The 21,648-nt window shown below is 48.3% G+C and overlaps 1 protein-coding gene across 2 annotated transcripts in view; it reads right to left on the bottom strand.

Annotated features, from left to right (window-relative positions):
- Window positions 1-1,029: 1,029 nt before the first annotated feature.
- Window positions 1,030-21,648, bottom strand: part of NXN (nucleoredoxin) — a 69,620-nt gene continuing 49,001 nt past the window's right edge. Inside the window, exons 6-8 of one of the 2 annotated variants that reach the window (XM_083587846.1) lie at window positions 16,693-16,872; window positions 9,583-9,707; window positions 1,030-3,281 (exon numbers count right to left, since the gene is read on the bottom strand). In XM_083587846.1, coding sequence (XP_083443972.1) covers window positions 3,099-3,281; window positions 9,583-9,707; window positions 16,693-16,872 — 488 coding nt within the window. In that variant the 3' untranslated portion in view covers window positions 1,030-3,098. Of the gene's footprint in view, window positions 3,282-9,582; window positions 9,708-14,647; window positions 14,916-15,033; window positions 16,873-21,648 lie in introns of those variants that run through there. The other variant, XR_014541938.1, reaches the window with a different exon arrangement.

The following is a 21,648-nucleotide window of genomic DNA, read 5'->3' as shown; positions in this document are numbered from 1 at the left end:
CCAGTTTGGACTGACAGGTGGCTTCTCTGCTCTGCCCTGCCCACCCTTAATGGAAGCCTGAATGCTGCCATCTGCCAGAAATGTCTTTTAAATGTTTCCTCTCTTTTTGAACCTCCAGCTCTGACCCTTGCCACTCTGGCCCCTCCAAAAGGAGCTTTTTGAAAATTCTTAGTACTGTATATGTGTGATTCTCAAACTGCTAAGCTTCTTTTTCACCAGAAGGTGGCAGAACACTCACAGAAGCACTTGATGGCAAAAGGGTGGGGACTCTACATGAAGTAGTTAGCATTGCCAGATTTCTTTACCCTGCTTTACTCCTGGACAGGATCGGTGCACCTGCGACCCCCCTGGTCAAAGGCTGGTCTCCTATCAGCTCTGGGCAGTTTGGTCAAATGGTCAGGGATGAGAGCAGCACTCCTCCAAGATCCAGAAGGCCAGAGCTGCCATCACCCCCTGCTCTGGATGTTGTTGGACTTCAATTCCTATCAGCCACGGGGTGGCTATGGATCATAGAGCTGGGTTCCAGCTAGAGGGCCCCCATCCCTGCTCTAGGCAGTGGTGAATTCAGCTTTGCCACCCCGTCCGGGTTTGCATCCTGCAGAAAGAGGGACGTCTGGAGGAAGCAGGACTTTCTAGCTGTTGGATCTGTGGCCTAAAGCATCACTCTACTTGATCAAGGCCTTTTTATAAACTCCAGGCTCCTGGGTGTTACCTCCAAGCAGAGGTGCTGGAAAGCAAGACCTCTTGCATTAACGGGGTGAGCAAATCAGAAGCCCCTGTGAATGGCTGTGGGACTCCCAGCAGCCCCAGCCAAGGATCATGGGACTTGTAGTCCAGCAGCATCTGGAGTAACACAACAAATCACCTCCATGTTGCAAGAAAACATGGAGGGGGGCAGATCTGTCCCGAGGCCCCTTGCCATGAGTTTCTCTCAAGAGTTTTCTCCCACGCTATCCTGCCCAAACACGTCTCCACATTCTAGCAACCTGCCTCTGCAGCCTTGACAGCAAAACCACACTCTGGGCGTGCTGACGTTACTAGAACGGGTTTTATTACAAAGTTCCAGTCACCATGTACAAGTCTGTTTGTTTTTTACAACGTCCAACTTTGCCAGGGAGAGAGAAAGAGGGAGAGAGAGACGATGGGGTTGGGGAGAGAGGATCTGGCTGTGCTATCCCAGCGTAATCCCAACCCAACCCACCTTGCTTGCCAAAACGGCTAAAAACATCAGAGTCGCCTCTATCGAGACTTGCTGAAGCTTTTATCAGCTGCATGTTTAGGGGGGATGTATTTAACATGGGATTAAGGAAGAAAAAAAGGCGAGGGAGGAGAAAAATACCGAAGAGAGTCCTGGGTTTTATTTCAAAGTCAGTGGAAGAAAGCACTCTGCAGAAAGTTGGTTGCAAAGCAGAAGGTGGAATTCAACAATTCAGAGTGACTGGAAAGTTCTCTACTTGCTAGTGGCCTGAATTTTAGGATGGCAGCTACAGACCCCTCTCCCAACCAGGGAGCTTGTTTTACTGGGGTCCCTGACCAGGCAGAAGCTTCTGCTTACACTCAGCAAATGTGACTTAGAAAAGTTTTGCATATCTTTAAGCCACACAACGCAGTAGGGTGGGGAAGTTAATGTGCGCCCCTCCTCTCCTTACTCTGAGCCCTTGAAAGTTTGGGCAAATGGCGGACTACACCTCAGGCGACATCCCACTTAACTGAGCCATTGAAGTCTTGACTTGCCTGAATTTCTGAGGGGCAGCAAAATGCTGCTAATTTTAGCAAAAACAGGCCACTACCAAAACACCCCACCAACCCGCGGTTGAAAGTTTTAAACAGTGGGTGAACAACCTTCCACAGTCAAATTGCTGATTTTCAAAGCTAGGCTAAAAAATGCAAGGAAACCTCCTCCTCCCCAGGGTAAAAGATAACGCAAGAGGATGCAAACGTTTTCCAAGGCCCCTAATTTGTCCTCCTACACCGCCCCATCTCAATTTATACAGTCCAGTGGCAGCACCAGCAAGATCTCACACACAGACCCCACGGGCACGTCCCATGACTCCCCATGTGCTTTAAGCCCTGCATGGCAGATATGGGGCCCGAGGAAATCTCATTATCCCAGGGCTCCCGAGTCTTTAATATCGACCTTTCAGGTGGCTTGGCAACTTACAGGCTCCCAAGATGCAACTGTTGTGTACAAACTGCAAAGAGAGAAAGGCATGGACAACTGGATTACGATCCAAGTTGTAGGAAGATTCAAGGGGAAGAGAGAGAAAATGCTATTCGATTTGCAATACAAGTGAGCATTAAATGCTTTTGCATTTTGAACCCGGAGCATTCCAGCAAAGCTGGAGAGGTGACCCTCACCTACGAAACCTGATGCTGTTTCCCTACTGCAAGACACCCTAAGGGAGTGCAGCTGGAAGAAGATACAGAGTATTTGTTAGAAGATCCTCACTCCCCTACCCCTCAAAAGAACATAGCCAGGAGGGCAGTGGCCTGCTCTGTAAGCTTTTATTTTTCTTCAGCCTCGAAAGGCAAACAGTTTTGATGGGTTAACTACCCTACCCTTCCCCCAAAATATTACATATGCTGGATTTAGGTGTGGGTGCTTGTATGTCACTTGTCATCTTGGAAAGATGGAAAAACTGGGCTTTGATAAAGGATCTGGTTACTGTTTTGTTTGGACAGGTTACATGAGTGACCAGCAGAGATTTTTTTTTAATAATAAAAAAAAACCAGAATGCAGCCACAGCTCTGGCTGGGACCATGGGAAATCCATCACTTCTCCTTCACCTGGGCTCTTGGGAAAGCTCCCACTTCCCATCACACCCCGAAAACTATAAGCCAAGCCTCCTCTGACCAGCACCTCCCAGCTGAAATGCAGCACCTTTTAAAAAGAGTTTGGTTAGGAGGGGAAATCAAGAAGAGAGAAACTGCTGTGTTTGGAAAAAACAAGGCACCACAAGAACGTCAAGAGTTAACGTTGTGCACAGAGCTGGAGAGAGAGAAAAAAATCCTGCAATTTTTTAAATAAGGTCCAAGCTGGGAGTGGGGGCAGGAAAAAAGAGGCCCCCTCCCCTTTTCAACCCTGCCTCTGCTTCTCTTCAGATGGGCTCCGGTTTAAGCTTGTCCATTAGAAAGTCATTCACAAAAGCTTCCACGATGTCGGGTGTGATCTCCTCGACGTCCATGACGTACTTGGCACGCGCAGACATGTCCAGGATGGTGAGAAGAGGAGCAGCCTCTGGGAGGTTGGTGTAGTCCCGAAGGGAGTCGGTCATGTCATCCTGTAAAAGATGACCGAGAGAGATCCGTTATCCCAAAATCTAAGAGGCAGGAACACCGGAAGTTTCCTTATCCCCTTGCTCCCTCTTAAGTTCAGTATTGCTTGCGCTGACTGGCACCCGCTCTCTAGACAGGGGATATTTCCAGCCTTAGCTGGAGATGCCCTTTGGGGAGTGAGTCTGGGACTGTCTGCCTGCAAAGGGGAAGAGGAGGCTGTAGCTCAGAAGCAGAGAGCCCTTGCTTTGCATGCAAAACCTCCCAGGTTCAATCCCCAGTAGGATCTCTAGGCGGGGCTAGGAGAGACCCCCTGACCCAAACCCTGGAGAGCCCCTGCCCATCAGAAAAGACAATTCTGGGCTAGGTGGAGTAGCAGCAGCTCCCTGTGTCCCCCTAAAAGATCCCAGTCCTCATGGTTCTGAACAAAGGGATGCGTTAAGCAGGAGTATGGGAAGCCACCTTATATAAAAACAACGGTCCATTTAGCTCACTGTTGTCTACACTGACTGGCAGCAGCTCTGCACGGTTTCAAGCAGGAGTCATTGCGATCCCCAACCCACTGTTATTCAGGGGCAGTGTGCCTTTGAAAGCAGAGGGGGGACATAGCTAGGAGCTCCAGACTAGAGGGGCCTTTGATCCGATTGCAAACCCTTTTCGGTGCGGGATATTAAAAAATACCCCCAAAAAACATTTTTGTGTGTGTATGAAACTGTGTAAAGCATCTCAGGAACTGCTGGTACCATGTAAAATAAGTATTATCATCAACTAGGCAGGAGGGTCTTGTGTTCATTGTGGCCTGGTGTAATCAGAGGGGGGGCAATGGGGAAAAAAGAAGCTGCCTTTTGTCTGTACTTGCAGCACCCTCTCACCCTGCCTGTCAGTCAAGCCACAATGAAAACGGGGGGGGGGGGAGTACAAAGGGGGGGGGTCTGTGGCATAGTGCCTCCGCCTCCCCTCTCTGCTTAGAAAGGGTGAAAGCCAGGCCAAAGGTTAAGGCCTCCTCCCATTCTCTCTCTCTCTCTCTCTCTCTCTCACACACACACACACACAGACACACACACAGCTGACTGAAGCCAGTAAGTGTTCCCTTATCTATTTTGGCTCTGTTATCACCCAGACGGGGAAAAGGCTGTGAACAGAGAGCGCTGCAAATTGTGGTTAGGTTAAGTGGAGCGACAGGTTGCTCTACTCTTTAGCAGCTTGAGAAGCTCCACTTGCATTTTTTTTTAAAAAAAAGCAAGCCAAGGATCTAGTCCTCATGGCTGAATTAGGGGGGAAACAGGCTTAGAATGGTGCAGGAGACAGAATCACAGGAGGGGACCCAAAGGTTAATCCAGTGCAACCCCCTGCAATGCAGGAATCGCAGCTAAAGAATCCCTGACAGACGACCAGGCAACCTGTTTAAAAACTTCCAAGGAAGGAGAGTCCACGCCTTCCAAGCGAATCCGCTCCACTGTCGAATGGCAGAAAGCTCTTCCTAATTTTTAGTCAGCATCTCTTTTGCCATAACGCGAATCCATCCCAAACTCCCTCATAAGGCTTGGTTAGATATACCTGAAGGCATCCACAGACGCAAAAGAGGTGTGCCCAAGCACCCGCACAGAACAGGCGGCCTGAACATCGATATCCCGGGCAGATCAGCCCACCCTGCCTGATCAAGGTGGAGTGCCAAAGAAATGGGCAATAAAAACCTTAATAAAGAAGCAGATGGATGCAAAGGATCTGTTTGTGTGTAACGTCTGTGTGTTGCTGAAGGCAGTTTTTGCTTTGTTTGGGTCTTGGCACCGTGACTGCAGCTAGCGTGGGCTGAGAGACAGGATTCTGAGCCATGAAGGCCCTGGTGAGATTTATTCCTCTTTTCCCCTGGTTTTCTGGCAGGAGATGCAGGCAGACGCGACAGCCACGATTAAAAGAAAAGCAAAACGCACCTCCTCAGTGCCAGGAGCACAAACTCTCTGCTTTTCATGGCCACTGCCTACCTTTTGGGGATGTTGTTGAGGGCTAACCTAGGCACGTGAAGGGCTTAGACTCTCCTACGTATTAACTGCATCAATATCCTACCTTTCTGACAAGTACAAGGCAGCGTACAGCTCCTCGTTTTACCCCACGACACCCTTGGAAGGTGGGCTAGGCCGAGAGAAAGTGTCAACTTCATGGCTGAGTGGGGATTTGAAGCCAGATCTCCCTAATGCTACTCTCTGAGCCCAGAGATGGGGACCCCGGGGCCTTCCAGAGAGCCCTGGGCTCCAACTTCCATCATCCCTGACCGGTGGCCATGCTAGCCACTGGGGCGGATGGGAGCTGGATTCTAACATGCCTTGGCAGGTTCATCAGCTAACCATCACGACACAGTGGATCTTGAGCTGCTCCTCTGCTAAATAGGCAAATATTATTTATTACTCGTTCACTCTTATCCAACCCTGAGCGCCCCCCTCTTTCTTCGACCGCAGCTCTCCCCCACCCCCATTGCCCGCCTCCATCCATCTTGGTCTGCCTCTCTGTCTCGACAAAATGGCGGGCGCCCATCCCTCCACGCCCAAAATCCCATCAATGTCTGGAACACGCAGGCGCGGCAACAGGGGGATGGGGGAAAGGCAGGAATCGTCAGCCAAGTCCAGGGGTGCTCAGAGACGCTGCCCCTTCCCCAGTATTGTCTGCAACCAATCCTCCTCAGGCCGACCCAACGGTGCTGGGCGCATTATAGAGAATGGAAGAGAGCATCTTGGAGAGGCTTTCTGGACGAAGGGGGCGAGGAGGCATTGTTGCCAGATGCCGGGATCAGAGTTCTCCGAAATCTCCGATTCTCATTCTCTGACCAGCTCGGAGGGCCTCAAAAAAAAGGCTTGACATTTGTTCCGTCTTCCACAAAGGACCCTCCATGCCCCAAGAAGCCCCCCGGGGTCGCTGTGTCGGGTCCCCAGAGGCAAGAGGGCGTTCCCAGCACCTTCGGGGGCCAAGGCCAGCTGGCGAGGGGGCGGGTCCCGCCAACCCCGTATTATCAGTGCCCAACAGGTGCGGGACTAGGGAGTCTCCCCCCCCATTTCACTGCCCCCTATTTATTTCACCCCTCCCTTGTTCGTTTGTTATTTGCTTTTAAAAGGGGGGAGACGGCGCAGGGAAGCTCCGCCCACCGCAAAAAAGCGCAGTGCCCGTAAATCAATGCTGTGGATGTGGTGGGAGCCGCCCTCCCCCCCCCGCGCGCATGTGCACGTTACCGCAGCCCCCTTTCGCTCGCAGGGTTAGCGCAAAACAACGCCGGGGGGCGTCATCCAGGAGCTACAGCGTGGGTGATGAATGGGTCATTCAGGCGGCTGTCAGGGAGCCTGCAAGCAGATGGCGTTGGAAATGAATGAAGGGCTGTGTTTGTCAATGTGGGGCTGGTCCGCGGAGGGGCTTTGGGGAGAGAGCGAGAGGGAGAAAAGCAGGAGGAAGGGGGGGGGGGAGAGAAGGGAATTTCCCGGGGCTATCTGGGAGGGAGGGAATAGGGTGCTGGAGACCTTTGTTTTAGAAGGCTTTTTTTTTTTTACAACAAGGAGCGCATTCAGAAATCCCAAGGGGTGGGTGGCAGGCAGGCATCTCAAACATGTTAGGGGGTCGCGGGGCAGGGGGAAGCGTATGGACGGAGGAGCAACAAAGCTCTGGAAAACGAGGGGTGGTCTCTGGCAGGAAGGGAACGCCGTGTTCGTTTGGCTCGCTCGGGAAACAAGGGGAATGGCCACATGTCCCGTTCGCCCCCCGGAGTTGAAAAGCTGAGCCATGTCTCGGTCAAGGCCCCCTAATTTACATACTCAGCCCCCAAAACTCCTTAAAATAAAAAGGAGTGGGGTGAGAGAACATAAGGATCACATCGCTAGATCAGGCCAAAGGCCCATTTATTGCAGTGTCCCCGGAATCTGATATTCAGAGGTAGACTTTCTGTGGACAGGGAGGCTGTGTTCCAAACTAATTGTGGCAAATGAGTTACAGTCATACCTCGGCTCCCGAACACCTTGGGAGTCAAATGTTCCGGCTCCCGAACGATCAAAACCCAGAAGTGAGTGCTCCGGTTTTCGAATGTTGTTTTGGAAGCCGAATGTCCGATGGGGCTTCCGACTGGCTGCAGGAGCTTCCTGCAGCCAATGAGAAGCTGCACTTTAGTTTCTGAACGTTTCTGAACGTTCGACTTCCAAGGCATGGCTGTACATAAGAAGCCCTGATGGCTCCGATCCAAATAGAAGCCAGTCAGCAAAAGCTACCAAGGGGAGCCAGGTTGGAAGGGAGACGGCAGTCAGCAGTCTGAAAATGTCCTGGTACACAGGGGTTACACACAAACCCCTTTTGACTGCCAGCAGCCCACACATAAGGAGACAACAGGACACCTGAGAATGTGCAAAGAACCAGATTTGAGTCTGAAAATTCTCTTAGTGATCCCTTGCAACTCTTTGGCAAACAAAATTGCTCGCTCTCTCTCTCTGTCTCTCTCACATCACACACACACACACACACACACACACACACAGGCTTGCCACTTCTGAATATAAGTAAAGCTCTGAGCAACTGGGTCAGGTTTCCAAGTTAAATCTCAACGGACATGACCTCATCTTGTTCCCAAAAGCCTTTATCCTAACCATGCGCCTGGGACAGTGTTTGGACTGTGCGCTTCTCAAACAATGAAAGGTGCATAGCTCAGTCAGTAGAGCATGAGACTCTTCAAAAGATTCCTGCATTGCAGGGGGCTGGACTAATGACCCTCGTGACACCTCATCACTATGATTCTATGATTTAAAAAGCATGTTTTTAAAATGGGTGCAGTGCTTTGCTGACATTGGCTTTCTCAATCCTTACAAACCAACCTGCAAGGAGGGCCAGTATTATTTTTTGCAGATTGGGGAGGCAGGTGGAGGCCTAAGCTAACAGTCTGTAAAGCCTTGCTTGCTCACCGACAGCAGGAAAAATGCTAAAGTTCCCGTTTCTGGACTGAACCACATCAGACTGGATGCGAGAAGGGAAGGGATCACATGGTCAAATACTCCTCCAGACTAAATTTGTTCCACATAGAAAGCTGGCATGTCAGGGAAAAGTGGTCTAGCCTAAGCTTCTCACCTGATAGGCAAGGTTTCCGTTTATTCATTGAGAAAATATTGAACTGTATGAAAGCCACAACCATTAACTGTAATCTGCGATGGTATATTCTACGTATTTGGTAACTTGCTGCTGGCATGATATCGGCCTTAGTCAAGCTATTATCTATAAGCATTGCAGGAGGGAGGGCAAGGAAGCGCATCTGTAAAATGAGGATAGTAGTGCTTTCCTACCTTGTAAGAAAGTTGTAAGCCCACCTAGAAAGTTCACAGCTGGCCTGAGATTTGGACCAGCAGCTTTACAGCTTGCATTCTTTGACCCTGAGATAACAGTCATGGCTTTGCCTAAAGCAGCAGGGGTGGGGAAGCTCAGATCAGCCCTCAGGGCTCCCCTATGTGGCCCTCGGTCCTCTCCCTAGGCCACATCCCCTCCCCTCTGTGCATGTGCAGAGAGTGAGACACCTCTGACTTTGGTGCAGCTGGAAAGCAACTTCCTCTACAAATTTATGCAGCATCCTTTGCTCCGCTCACTCTGGCCTCGCCCCAAGCCCAAGCCTCTGGCCCTTAGAAGATCACTGACAAGAGAATGTGGCCCTTGGCTGATGACACTTCCCTCGCCTCTCCCCTGAGGAATTCTGGGTCTTGTAGGTTGGTGAGGATGCTGAGTTCTGTTAAAGAACCCTTTCCCCTTCCCCATCACAACAGTTCCCAGGGTGCACTGGGGAAAGGGGCAGACGGCCTAGTGTTGCAGCTTTCAGCTTTTAACACAGATGCCCTCCCTAAGAGGAATCAGAAGCCCACAAGCATTAGAAGTCAGCTATGCCCCAGGACGCGGGTGGCACTGTGGGTTAAACCACAGGGCCTAGGATTTGCCGATCAGAAGATTGGTGGTTCAAATCCCCGCGACAGGTGAGCTCCCGTTGCTCGGTCCCAGCTCCTGCCAACCTAGCAGTTCAAAAGCACGTCAAAGTGCAAGTAGATAAATAGGTACTGCTCCGGCAGGAAGGTAAACGGCGTTTCCGTGCGCTGCTCTGGTTTGCCAGAAGCGGCTTTGTCATGCTGGCCACATGACCTGGAAGCTGTACGCCAGCTCCCTTGGCCAGTAAAGCGAGATGAGCGTCGCAACCCCAGAGTCGTCTGCAACTGGACCTAATGGTCAGGGGTCACTTTACCTTACTATGTCACATGGCCATGCAAGACCCACCCTTTTCCCCCACTGCTGCAGCTCCCCCTTCCCTGGCCGTACCTCTCCGGCAACGAAAAACAGCAGCGGAGCCTCTTCGTCTTTGGCTTTGTATTTGGCAATTATTTTCTCGGCAATGGGCTGGATCAGCTGCTTGGCGGCCTCGGACTCCCCGTCGTCGTCAGAATCTGCAGGGCAAGAGATGTGGAGGAAAAATGATCGGCATCAGCTTCAAGGTTCCAGTCTTCACTTTTTAAAAGCAACTTCTGTCAGTGTATCCTGGGAGGGCTTTGTGTATGGCGCAGTTTCAGCCACATAGAAGCTGAATGGCACAGCAAAGACAACACCCCCCCCCCAGATGCTTTCTACACTTATGTGAAATTGTGGCATGCACTCGTTACTGGAAAGCATTGAATACACACCAACACACTTCTTCAATCAGCTTAGAACATTATAAGAAGAGCTGGGTCAGACCAGAGGCCCATCTTAATCCAGCATCCTGTTCTCACAGTGGCCAACCAGATGGCAGATTTGACTCCATGCTGCCATCACCGACGGCAAGCGAAATCAAGTACATGAACAAAAGAGCCCTGCTTGATAAAGCCCGTGGCCATGCAGCCTGACATCCTGTTCTCACAGGGGCCGGGGAAGCCCACATGGGAAGCGGGGTGCAATGGTGACAGTCCCCCCTCACTCGCGATCCCCTCCTCCTGGTGATTCACAGGCCTCTTGCCTCTTGCACTGAAGGGCACTGAATTTAAAGCAATCTCTAAAAACAAAACAAGCCAATTCCAGGTAATTTTTAAATATAAATGAATACCTAACAGGTCAATCTGTATAATAGGGTCTGATATAAAGTTATCGCTTCCCACGTTCCTAAAAGTAGATCACAGCTTTGGGGGTTTCTACAAACAGTCCCCTGTTCTGACCTGCTCCGAGTTAAGGGCAGCGGTTTGGGGCTTTGACAGTCTCTTTGTCTAAAGCCGGCTGGAATGTGCAGGCCTCACCCGCAAGAACCCCGAAGGCCAAAGCCACACTGCTGACTCGATTAGGAACGTTTTGAATGTTGCGGTGCTTGTGTCTGGATTGGCTGTGTAATTTCAACCATGGGGTGTCAGCTTGCAAAGACCCGTGAGATGAGCTCCCTGTTCCTCTCGCTTTTTTAAAAATTTAAACAGAGAACAAGAGAGGCTGAAGACACAGACAATCCCACCCACCCTCCGTGTTTGCATTCGGGGAGAAAGATTAATAATGGGATTAATTTTTTTCTCTCCCCTTCTCCCCCCACCAACAAAGCTAATTGGCTGCGCTCCAGCTCCTGTGCCTCCAGGCTGACCTCCCAAGTAGGTGGCAAATATATACGGCACAAAGCTGATTAATAATAGTCACAGATGCAGCTCTGTGTAAAGACACATACACACACACCCCTCCAAGCTGTTCTGAGGCTCCTGCTGTTTAATTTAAAGGAGGTGGGGTCACGAGGAGAGAGAGATGGAGAGACGGGGGGACTGTAAAACGGGGCTTTGCTGTCGGGCTGGATCGATAGGGGAGGGTGTCCCGCAGCTGAAAGGACAGCTGAATTATCTGGGGAACTTTCAGAGCAATTTTAAATGTGTGTGTGTGTTGGGGGGGGCGTGTCACAGGAAGCCAGGTCCTGCGTCTCATCACAACCCCGTGAAAATACTGGCAAGAATGCATGCTGTGGTCCTGGCTCCAAAATTTAGATTCCAGAGAATCAAAAGCCTCTTTTTAAAAAAAATCAAGTTTCTAGTCCATTTGGGTGCAAAGATGTTCGGAAAACATGGGAGCATTGCCTGCTGGAAACTCAGAAGCCACAGGGAGGGAGAGTGTCGCTTTTGGTATCTAACTTAATGCAGCAGCAATTCAAGTGTCAGAAGGCACCTGTAACTTGCCCGTTGATTTTCACGACGACTGTTTCAAAAGTCCCTTGTCCCTATCCCTTGTTGTTGTTGTTGTTAACTTTGCTGCATTAAATGTGCATTCTGCAGCTGACCTCCCTTGCAATGTGTAATGGTTATATGGGGTTGCTCGTGCGTAAGTTGCTGCCACTCCTGGCTAGGTTGCCTGGTTAAACCTTTTCCTGGCTGGACAGCCCTTCACTTCGTGGCTGTTTCAGTCACTAGCAGAATCCGTCAGTGGGCGTTTCTTGAACTTCTTCCAGCAAAGAAGTTCTTTGACGCCAAGTCTACGCCTACTTTCCCTGCGCGGAAGTCTTCTGCGCAGGGTGGGTGTGGGTAGCGGAGGACCCGTGCTCTCCCCGCTGGTCTCCGGCGAGGAGTCCTGGAGCCCCCTCGCCGATTCCCCCATCTCCCCCCTTTTATCCCTGGTGTTACGCTGATTTCCTTCCCCAGCCGATGAGCTCCCTCTCTCCCTGCTGGGCCCTTCTCCAGCATCGCTTGGGAGCCTTGCCTCCACCTCTGGCTCCGATGTCAGTTCCCTGACACAATGTTTAATTTTGATTTAATTATGTTGCTTTGAATGTATACTCCATATTTGACTTTCTTCAATCATGTTTCATTCTGGATTGTTTTATTTGGTGTTTAAATGTGTTGTAAACAGCTTTGAGATTTCCCCCCCCTTAAAAATAGAAACCGTCATAGAAATGAAAATAATAATGATCATGATGATGATGATGTTGATAGCAGCAACAGCACCTGAAGTGGAATTTCAGGAGCCAGAGTGGTGCAGAGGTGAAGTGGGGGGGGGGCAGCTGTAGAACAGCAAGATCTCTATAGAGGTATAGATGCTGTCAGGCGACAAATCCCATCAGAACTTGCCAGAATGGCCAACGGTCAGGAGATGAAGGGGTTTGCAGCCGACAAAATCTGGAGGGAGCTACAGTGGCTACCCCAATCTAACTTTATTTATTTACTTTGTAAAAAAATTATATACTACTTTACTTAATGTGGGTTTTTTTAAGCACAAACCTCAAAACAGTTTACAAAAAGTATAATACAATAATGCTATAACCCACCTTGAGAACTTAGGGTGAAGGGTGGGTAAATAAACACATAACCAATAAAATTATCAGTAAAAACCGTTCTCTGAAAAGCATTCGAAAAAGAACTAAAATCCACAATAAGCTAAAAACAGATTAAAACACATGCCAGCATTCTACATGTCATGTCTGGTTTTGTCTAAACCAGGGGTCAGCAAACTTTTTCAGCAGGGGGCCGGTCCACTGTCCCTCAGACCTTGTAGGGGACCGGACTATATTTTGGGGAAAAAAGAAATATGAACGAATTCCTATGCCCTACAAATAACCCAGAGATGCATTTTAAATAAAAGGATGCATTCTATTCATGTAAAATCACGCTGATTCCCAGACCATCCGCAGGCCGGATTTAGACGGCGACTGGGTCGGATCTGGCCCCTAGGCCTTAGTTTGCCTACCCATGGCCTAAACAAAAAGGTTTTTAGCGGGTGTCGAAAAGTGTACAATGAAGGTCCCTGCCTGATGTCAAGACGCAGGGAATTCCAAAGGGTGGGTTTTACCACATTAAATGATGGATTTCTTACAAAGGCGGAACAAGTATTATGTGGCGCCTGTAATGGCGCCAGTTCCACAGATCGAGGCAATATATATACTAGGGTAAGGCAAAGAAGCTGAAACAGCCTCATCAACCATAGCTATGTGCTAACTCCCATATCGTCTCCTTATTCTTTTTTTCAGAGAGCAGGGTATAAACAAAAATAACATAAAATAAACCATTTAAGGAAGACAGAAAAACAATTTCTTTCTTTGAATTGTTGGAATATTTTGTCAGTCTTGTTTGCTACACGTGTAACAAGTAATGAAATAAAAAAGAAAGATACTGTATTAAATTTTTTTAAATAACTGGATGTTATGTATAAACTACGAAGAAGAGCTACAGATGAAATATTAACTGCTGTCATTCATTCAGGCTAATTTAAAACAGCATTTGTGAACCATGTGCTGTTGTAGCTAACGACTGCATTTAAAATTTTGGACTGTCTTGCAGTTTTATTATGTTTACATTATCATTTCAGCACACTTTTATTGTATTAAGGGGCTATTGTCTGCTATTTTAATATGCACTGGTTTAGAATCAATCTGGGGGGAAGGGAAAATATAAAAAAGTAGAATGAAATTGGGTAAACTGAAAGGTTTTCAAATATTCAGCTGAATTAATTGCACAATTAGCATAGGTTCCTTTTGATATGAGATGGCTGGATTAATTGAATTATTGATCGCCGTGATTATATATATACAGGGATGGAGCATCACTAAAGCTTTCAGTATACATGTATATATAAATTTATTTTTTTTAAAGAAATACAAAAGCAACAACAGCCCTAAACCAGGCAAAAAAGAAAAAGGACAAGGTTTCCCCCTAGGCAGAGTAATGACAGGTACTCATTAGCAGAGGGCTTGACATTTGTCATCATGGCAACAGAGTTCTAGGTCATTTTCACCCTGCAAGGACACAGCACGATCCACCCTCTAACCGAACCCCTGGAAACAATTCCTGGATTATTTGTTCCCCCGCTGAATTTCTGCCCCACAGGCAAGCATGGAAGGGGGAAGGATGTTATTATGCTGCTGGGATAACTCTCTTCCAGAGTGGTCCATCATTAGCCAGATGGGGCCGCCCTATCAATCATTCCCCACTCACCCGCAGGGAGCGCAACAATCTATTCCCACCCCCGGCTACAAGAGTCGGGTTCCCGGTGGGCTGGAGGACCCTCACGCAGCAGCGCTTTGCTGAATAAATAAGAAGGGTCACAGTGAGCTCAGCTTGAACAGAGAGCTAGAAAGCGGAGAGGAGAGTGAATTACTAGGGGGCAGCGGTGAGGGGGAGAACTAGGCTGACTAGCAGAGCTGCCCCATCCCAGTAGGACAAAAAAAGACAGCTTCGTCTAAGACCAGAGACTATCGTGTTTGTTTCACATATAGCACACAAGAACTGATGATGACACAGATAAAAACGTATTCCACTAAAACGAAGGGAACTGCTATACATGCTTAAAGCCATAATAAATAAAATGATCTATCTGAAGAGATAGCTGATCAACAGACATGAATTCTGTTGATCAGGCATCTATTTGGATATATCATTTTGGGTTGTTGTTTTTTTAAAAAACGAACAAAACAAACTTACTGTCTCAGTGCTATTTATTTATGTAATGAAATCCATATACTGCTTGATTGCAACATAGCCTCCATTAAGCACAATCTGTCACATTTATTTTGTTGGACGTTATCATTTTGTTTTATTTTTTTGCATTTAAGCATGTATAGACATTCCCATTCAGAATACATTTCACCTACAGCATTGTGAAATATTGTATGATTCATTTCGTTGTAGCATTTTAAGCAGCAGCAAGTCTTAATTAATTATCCATCTATCTATCTATCTATCTATCTATCTATCTTCTTTCTTTCTTTCTATCTATCTATCTATCTATCTATCTATCTATCTTCTTTCTTTCTATCTATCTATCTATCTATCTATCTATCTATCTATCTACCTCCCTGATCCAATTCACTGTAAGAGAAACCATTTTTGCCTTTCTCAAAACACGTTTTGGGGGGCTGGGTGGGAGGCGACATTTCAGAGTGAAACAAACCTCAATGGTGCATTTAAACCCAGATTTGGTACGGTTACAACCAGAAAACAGGAACAAAATGGCGAGAGCCTAGTTTGAATATCCACGTGTCTGTGGGTCTGCCTGCCTTCGTGTGTGTGTGTGTGTGTGTGCACATCACAAGGGAAGGACACAACTGCGATAAAGGCAGGAGATGTACAGCTTACACAAGCGCGTTGCCAAAGACAAGCCGTTCCAAGCACTAAACGGTCTCAAGTGTGCGCTCGTGCGAAAAAGCGTTTGTGTATTTTCAAGCACTTTGCAGACAAAACAGCGCTTTACAAAAGGTTAAGCGTGAGATCAAATCTAAAGCAAAAGAATTAATTACGTGGGGAGGTGTTACGCTCACCGCCCCCGTTTCCCCCATGGCCGCCGATACAAACTGAGAACTGTTGGGGTTGGTGGGGGGGCTTAGATGTATGTGCCGTGAAAGAAGCGCAATTGGCCCCGCACTCCAGGGGGGTTACAGACAACCGCATTCAGACACAGCTTGAGTCCTCGGTTGGGTGGAGGGGGAGAAGACTCCAGGGGCAGAAACAGGAAACGGATGAATGTGAGGCTTGGAGTGCCGCCATTGTAAGGGAACTGATCAGGCACAGCATGGCTGCAACTGGGGAACAGCTCATCCGATTAAGGTACCACATCACCGTGGGTGGGTGGGGTGTTGCTTGCAGGGGGGGAGATGTAGCCTCATGCTGAACAGAGATTTCCACTGGGCTGGAAGCCCTAACCCAGATTCAGAACTGGAAACAACAGCTGTGTTGCTAGTGGGAACACACCGGGGAAGAGAAGATCGCAGCTGCTTTGCTCTTTCCCGGGATTTCCGGAGCAGGGTGGCCTCCAGATGCTGGACTACAACTCCCATCAGCTCCAGCCTACATGGCTAACAACCAGGAATGATGGGAGTTATAGCCCAGTGATGCCCAAAGAGCCACTGCTTCCCCATGGATTAACACGTCATCCAAGCCCAGAAACGGAGTCAGAGTCTCTCCTCCTTAACCCAAGACTTGTCCTATGGCTGCAGGTTGTGGTCACGGAGGAGAAAGCCTAACAGCAACCCCAGGGTTTGGGGAGCACACTAAGCCAGGGATGGGGAACCCTTTTCAGACTGAGAGCTGCATTCTCTTCTGGACAACCTCCTGAGAGCCACATACTAGAAGTGGGCAGGGGCAGAGGGGAATGAATGAGCAAGAAATGCAGATTTTGCCTTTGTATGGTATTCTAGTTTCTAACAAGACCCATTCAAAAACAAAAGCAATGAGGGTTTGAAACTGACCCATGAGGATCATGGCTTGGAGAGAGTCCCAAGGGCCAGACAGAGGCATATGGAGGGCCACATCTGACCCCCAGGCTTGAGGTTCCACCTGGTATGTTGCTTCTGGCTAGAAACAGAGTGTGTGTTGCAATCTTGAGGACGAAAAAATTTCCAAAGCCACTTCTACAACTTTCAGGAAGAGATGTGGTGTTTCTGATCTCTGCAACCTTCCGAGTGGAGAAGAGGCAGGTGAGGAAGCGGCTGCCGCAGTTGGGGGAATCCCTTACCTACGAAGAGGACGAGGCAAGGGCCCTCGTTCAGCTGGACGGCGTTGGAGTCGGTCAGCTCCAGGACGGGTTTGGGGTGCCAGGGGAACTCCCGGCACTCGATGTCGTTCAGCACCTCCACCCGGCCTTGTCGCGTGATCACGTCCCCCTTGGGATCCAGGACTATGAGGGTCGGGATGCCTGGGATAGGGACAAAGATAAACAGCAAGGTGAGCCTCTGTGTGGGCAAGGTGCATACGAAGAGGGAGACGGTGATCCTCAGTTACAGAGCATTTGCATGCGGACGGTCCAGCTTCAATCCCCAGTGGCTGGGCAGGACTCCTGTCTGAAAGCCGGCACTGCCAGTCAGTGCAGGTAACACTGAGCTAGATGGACCAATGGTCTGATTTGGTATAAGGAAGTCTCTTCTGCTCTCTGGGGAAGAAAACCACAACTTAGTTGCAAAGCTCTTTACTCAGAACCATAAAGACTGCAATCTTACTGCATTTGCCCTCAGTGATGGCAGCAGATAGCCCAATCTGGCTTCTGGCTGGTCACTGTGAGAACAAGACTAAATGATCCAGTGGCCAGCCTCTTCCTACACTGCCCTCACTCGCCATTTGACTTCGCTTGCCCTCAGTGATGACATCACATAGGCAAATCCAGCCTGTGGCCCGATTCCACAGCTGGACTCTTCTGATGTTAACTTACACATACTGAAATGTTCAGCCAGTTGGGCATTTTCCTACCCTCCTTGCCAGTCACTTTGGATCTCTGGATTGCTTTTGCCTCTCTTCAGGACCCCTACTGACCTGATCCCCCTGCTGCCTTGGAAAAAAAATATCTGACAGGTGTCAAGTGATGTCCCGCCTGCAGCCACCACCTGCCACTCAGCTGTCCAGGAATCAGGTTTCCCTAAATTGTGGCTAAACAGTGATGAGCCTGCCTCCTTCTCTAGTAGGCAGCGTGAAACTGGTTTCATGTAGGATGGTTAATAAAACTGGGTTTTTTTGTTTTGGGGGGGTGAGGTAGGAGAAATTCACTCATGAGCAAGCTCTATGTAGCACTAAGCCAGAAGGATGGAAGTAACAAGTCAAGAGCAATGGGTGCCGCAGGGCTCAAACTGGCAGCTCACCAGGACAGGAGCTGCTTCCTTGCTTACTGAGCCCCTGCCACGCTGGCTGGTTTCGAGGACAGACTGACACCCCACCTCACCAGCCAAGGAATCAGGTGAGCCACAGGATCACAGGATCACAGGAAGCTTTCATAAGGACTAGGAACTTGCTTTTTTAAAAAAGAAAAAAAGTATGCTGTAAGTTATGTGATGAAATGTGGTATATACCAGTGCATATACCGAGGGCCTTCTGGCGGTTCCCTCGCTGTGAGAAGCCAAGTTACAGGGAACCAGGCAGAGGGCCTTCTCGGTAGTGGCACCCGCCCTGTGGAACGCCCTCCCACCAGATGTCAAGGAGAAAAATAACTACCAAACTTTTAGAAGACATCTGAAGGCAGCCCTGTTTAGGGAAGCTTTTAATGTTTAATAGGTTATTGTATTTTAGTGTTTTGTTGGAACCCACCCACAGTGGCTGGGGAAACCCAGCCAGATGGGCGGGGTATAAATAATAAATTATTATTATTATTATTATTATTATTATTATTATTATTATTAAGAATGAATGAAAAAAAAATCTGGAATTTTTTTTTGAGGTGCTGAAATTGGTGAGCAACAGTTATTGTTTCTTTTTTGTGGTGCTTTATAGGCACAGCTGTTGCAATCAAGCTCTCTCAGTCAGCAGATCATGACTCTCTTAATCTCAGGGTCAAGGGTTTGGGCCCCACGTTGGGCAAAAGATTCTTGCTTTGTAGGGGGTTGGACTAGATGACCCTTGTGGTCCCTTCCAGCTCCCCAATTCTATGATTCCTCTGGTTCTGTTTTAAATTTTAATATAATATCCTCACCCCTGGCCAAAGAATATGTATCAGGGTTCACAGCCGGCTGTTGCCAGCCAAGTCTTTGCCAGGAATTTGCCCCACAAGCCGGCTGCCTTCAGAGCTTCCAGCTCATTCCCCACATTGTTTGCATTCTTCCTGCAACAGCTGCTTTTGTGCGGTGACCTACACCAAAAAAAAACCAACAACCCCAAGTGATGATTCGACACGCAGGGAGAGGGAAATAAATCCCCAAACTGTGTGCTGAGAGGAAAAGCAAATTGAAAAAAAGAGTTAAAGGCACACAGGAGCACAGCAAAGCTCAGATCTGCTAAGGAGTCTAAGTGCTGCCACTCTGCACGATACCCTGATCTGGAAGAAGGAGGAAGCCAATGACGGTGTCATGGACTAGGACCTGGGGGAAACTGGGTCTCTAATCCCTGCTCAGCCTTGAAACTCTCACTGGGTGAAAATGGGCCATGCGCAGTCTCTCAGGCTAGCTTACCTTGGAGGGTCATTGTGAGAATTAAATGGTGAGAACCATGTAATAATAATAAATAATAGTAATAATTTCAGCTTCATTAGAGATGAGAAAAGCCTAGGGAACATGAAGAATTCAGTACCACTTGGCACAAAGCCAGCTATGTTTTTAGAGCAGACCCACTGAAGATAATGGACATTATACACTTGGGCCCATTAATCTCATTGGGTCTACTCAAAGTAAAACGTAGCTGGAGGCAAGCCGAAGTCTTTCATTTCATCTACTTCACACCTGGCTTCAGGTTGGTAGATGTTTGGGTTCTAGCAAAAGGCAAAAGAACTCTGACTAATCTTATTTTCAGGGAATGAACGAGGCCCTCCAGACCTCTCTATCTGGCCCTTGGGTCTCCCTCACAGGTCACAGCCCTCACTGCCCCTGTTTCAGTATTTTTGCTGTGCTGAGAATGTGCCATTGAACTCTGAACACGCCTCTTTGCTTGCTTGGATGGAGAATTTAAGAGGGGTGAGTGTCTATAAACTAACCCACTGTGGAAAAAATTTTATTTGCTGTTCCACCCACTTTCCCCCCTGACTCTGCCTCCCACTGGCACACGGCACCCAGAAGCTTGTCCAGAAAGCAAGGTGGCCCTCAGGCTGAAAAAGTTCCCCTTTTTGCAATTCTTTTGGCAACAGGGAACCCTGAACATAGGAACCTAGAAAGTGACCTTCTACAGAGTCAAATCACAGACCCATCTAGCTCAAGATTCTCTCTAGATGTTATTGGACTCCAACTCCCATCAGCCCCAGGCAGCTTGGCCAACAGAGAGGAATGCTGGGAGTTGTAGTTCCAACATGGTGGTCTATCCCCGCCCCAAAGTCTACAGCAACTAGCAATGGCTCCTCAGGGTCTCAGAGAGAGAAGGGTCTTTAACCCACCACCTGCCACCTGATTCTTTTAAAGGGAGATTATGTCAGATGCAGAACTGGTGGCTTTCAGCCTGTACAACCACATGCTCTATCGGTGAGCTACAGCCCTTCCCAAGGTCAGGGGCTTGTGGGGATGAGGGTGGAGCCCTCCCTTCCCCAGCGCTGTGAATGGGAGCTTTCAGACACTCCCCAAATTAAGCTCTCGGGGTCTGTGTACAATTTCCTCCTGCAGATTTGATTTTCTTTTCCCTTTTGGCAGAAAAAAATTAAAGTTAAAGCACAAACCACCTCCAGGGCACAAGGCCAGAGGAACAAGAAAGCCTGTCATTTCCCTACTCAGGAAGGAAAACAGAAGCAGACACACGCAGCCAGCTTGGAACATCTCTAGCATAGTCTTCCTTAGCCTGGGGCCCCTGCCAGGTGCTTTGGACTCACAGCCATGTTTGGGGCTGAAGGTGTCCCCCCCTACTTACGCGCAAACAACTCATGTGCAGTGCTGGAAAATAATTAAACAACTCCATTCGAACCCAGAAATGGCAGGAGAGAGCTGGAGAGTCCTCGTGATTCATGAGGAAACCCTCCTTGGAGCCCAAAGAGGACATCAGTGAAGGCGGAGGAAGCCTTGAAGAGACTGGAGGCACAGAGGGGCTTTGTTTATGCTGCTCGGCCTCCCCAACTAACAAGTGATGTGGGGGGCAGCGCAGCAGTCGTCTTGCTGTGTGGCCTCTAGATGACATCTAGTTGTGGATGTTTTCGGATACAGTACTTTTGGTTTTTTTTATAATATATTTATTAAGGTTTAGGAATTTATATAAAACAGAAAAAACAGAACAATAAAAAACAAAAACAATAAAAATACATACAATCCAAACAAAACACGTACAAAACAAGTATAATTTCCATCCTTATATTCATAAAACTTACTTTCCCGACCTCCTCATACCTCCCCTTTCTGTATTCCATTCTCTAATTAAGTCAATTCAGCAAATCCTTCCCCTAATTTCTATATAATTTTTAGCCTTTCTTTTCTTAATCACATAATCATTACAGCTTTTAACCCCTTAATTTCTGAATCAACATCGTTCTAGCCTTCAATAACGGATACAGTACTTTTGGTATGGATTGAAGAGAGAGCAGCAATTGGGGTGTTTGGGGGGGTGCGCCCCACTTTACACAATTTCACTTATGCACGCAGGACCCCTGAACATTACCTCTGCGTTAAGTGGGGAGTCGCCTGTACAGCTCCCACCAGCCTTGTCTAACACGGGCCCAAATCTACTCCAAATAGCTCCAGTTTACTTTTGGGTGGGCCGAGAAAAAGAGGACTTTCGTGCCTCCCTAGCCATGCAAAGCCACAGCCCGTTCGTTTGTCCCTTAATGGGAGCCGTAGAATCAGAAGGTTGCCCTAATTTGCATAGCCACACCCCTTCCTCTCCCTTTCTTGATCACTCAAGAAGAAAAGTGAAGGAGCTTTTTTTCTGCTTTCTCTTCCATAGGTCACCTGCCAATAGTGGGTGGGGCCAGAGATGAAGTGGGCGGAGCAACAAATGTGAATGCAAACGTTCGCTCTTTCATTCATCCAAGAAAGAAAGAGTTCAATGACACTTTCCCAGGGCAGGCAAAAATATTCAAGGAGGGTAC

This window comes from Podarcis filfolensis, assembly GCF_964270895.1.
Source record: "Podarcis filfolensis genome assembly, chromosome: 15".
Taxonomy (NCBI): domain Eukaryota; kingdom Metazoa; phylum Chordata; class Lepidosauria; order Squamata; family Lacertidae; genus Podarcis; species Podarcis filfolensis.
The sequence above is the reverse complement of the archived record's forward strand: the minus strand, read 5'-3'. Positions and strand labels throughout refer to the sequence as shown.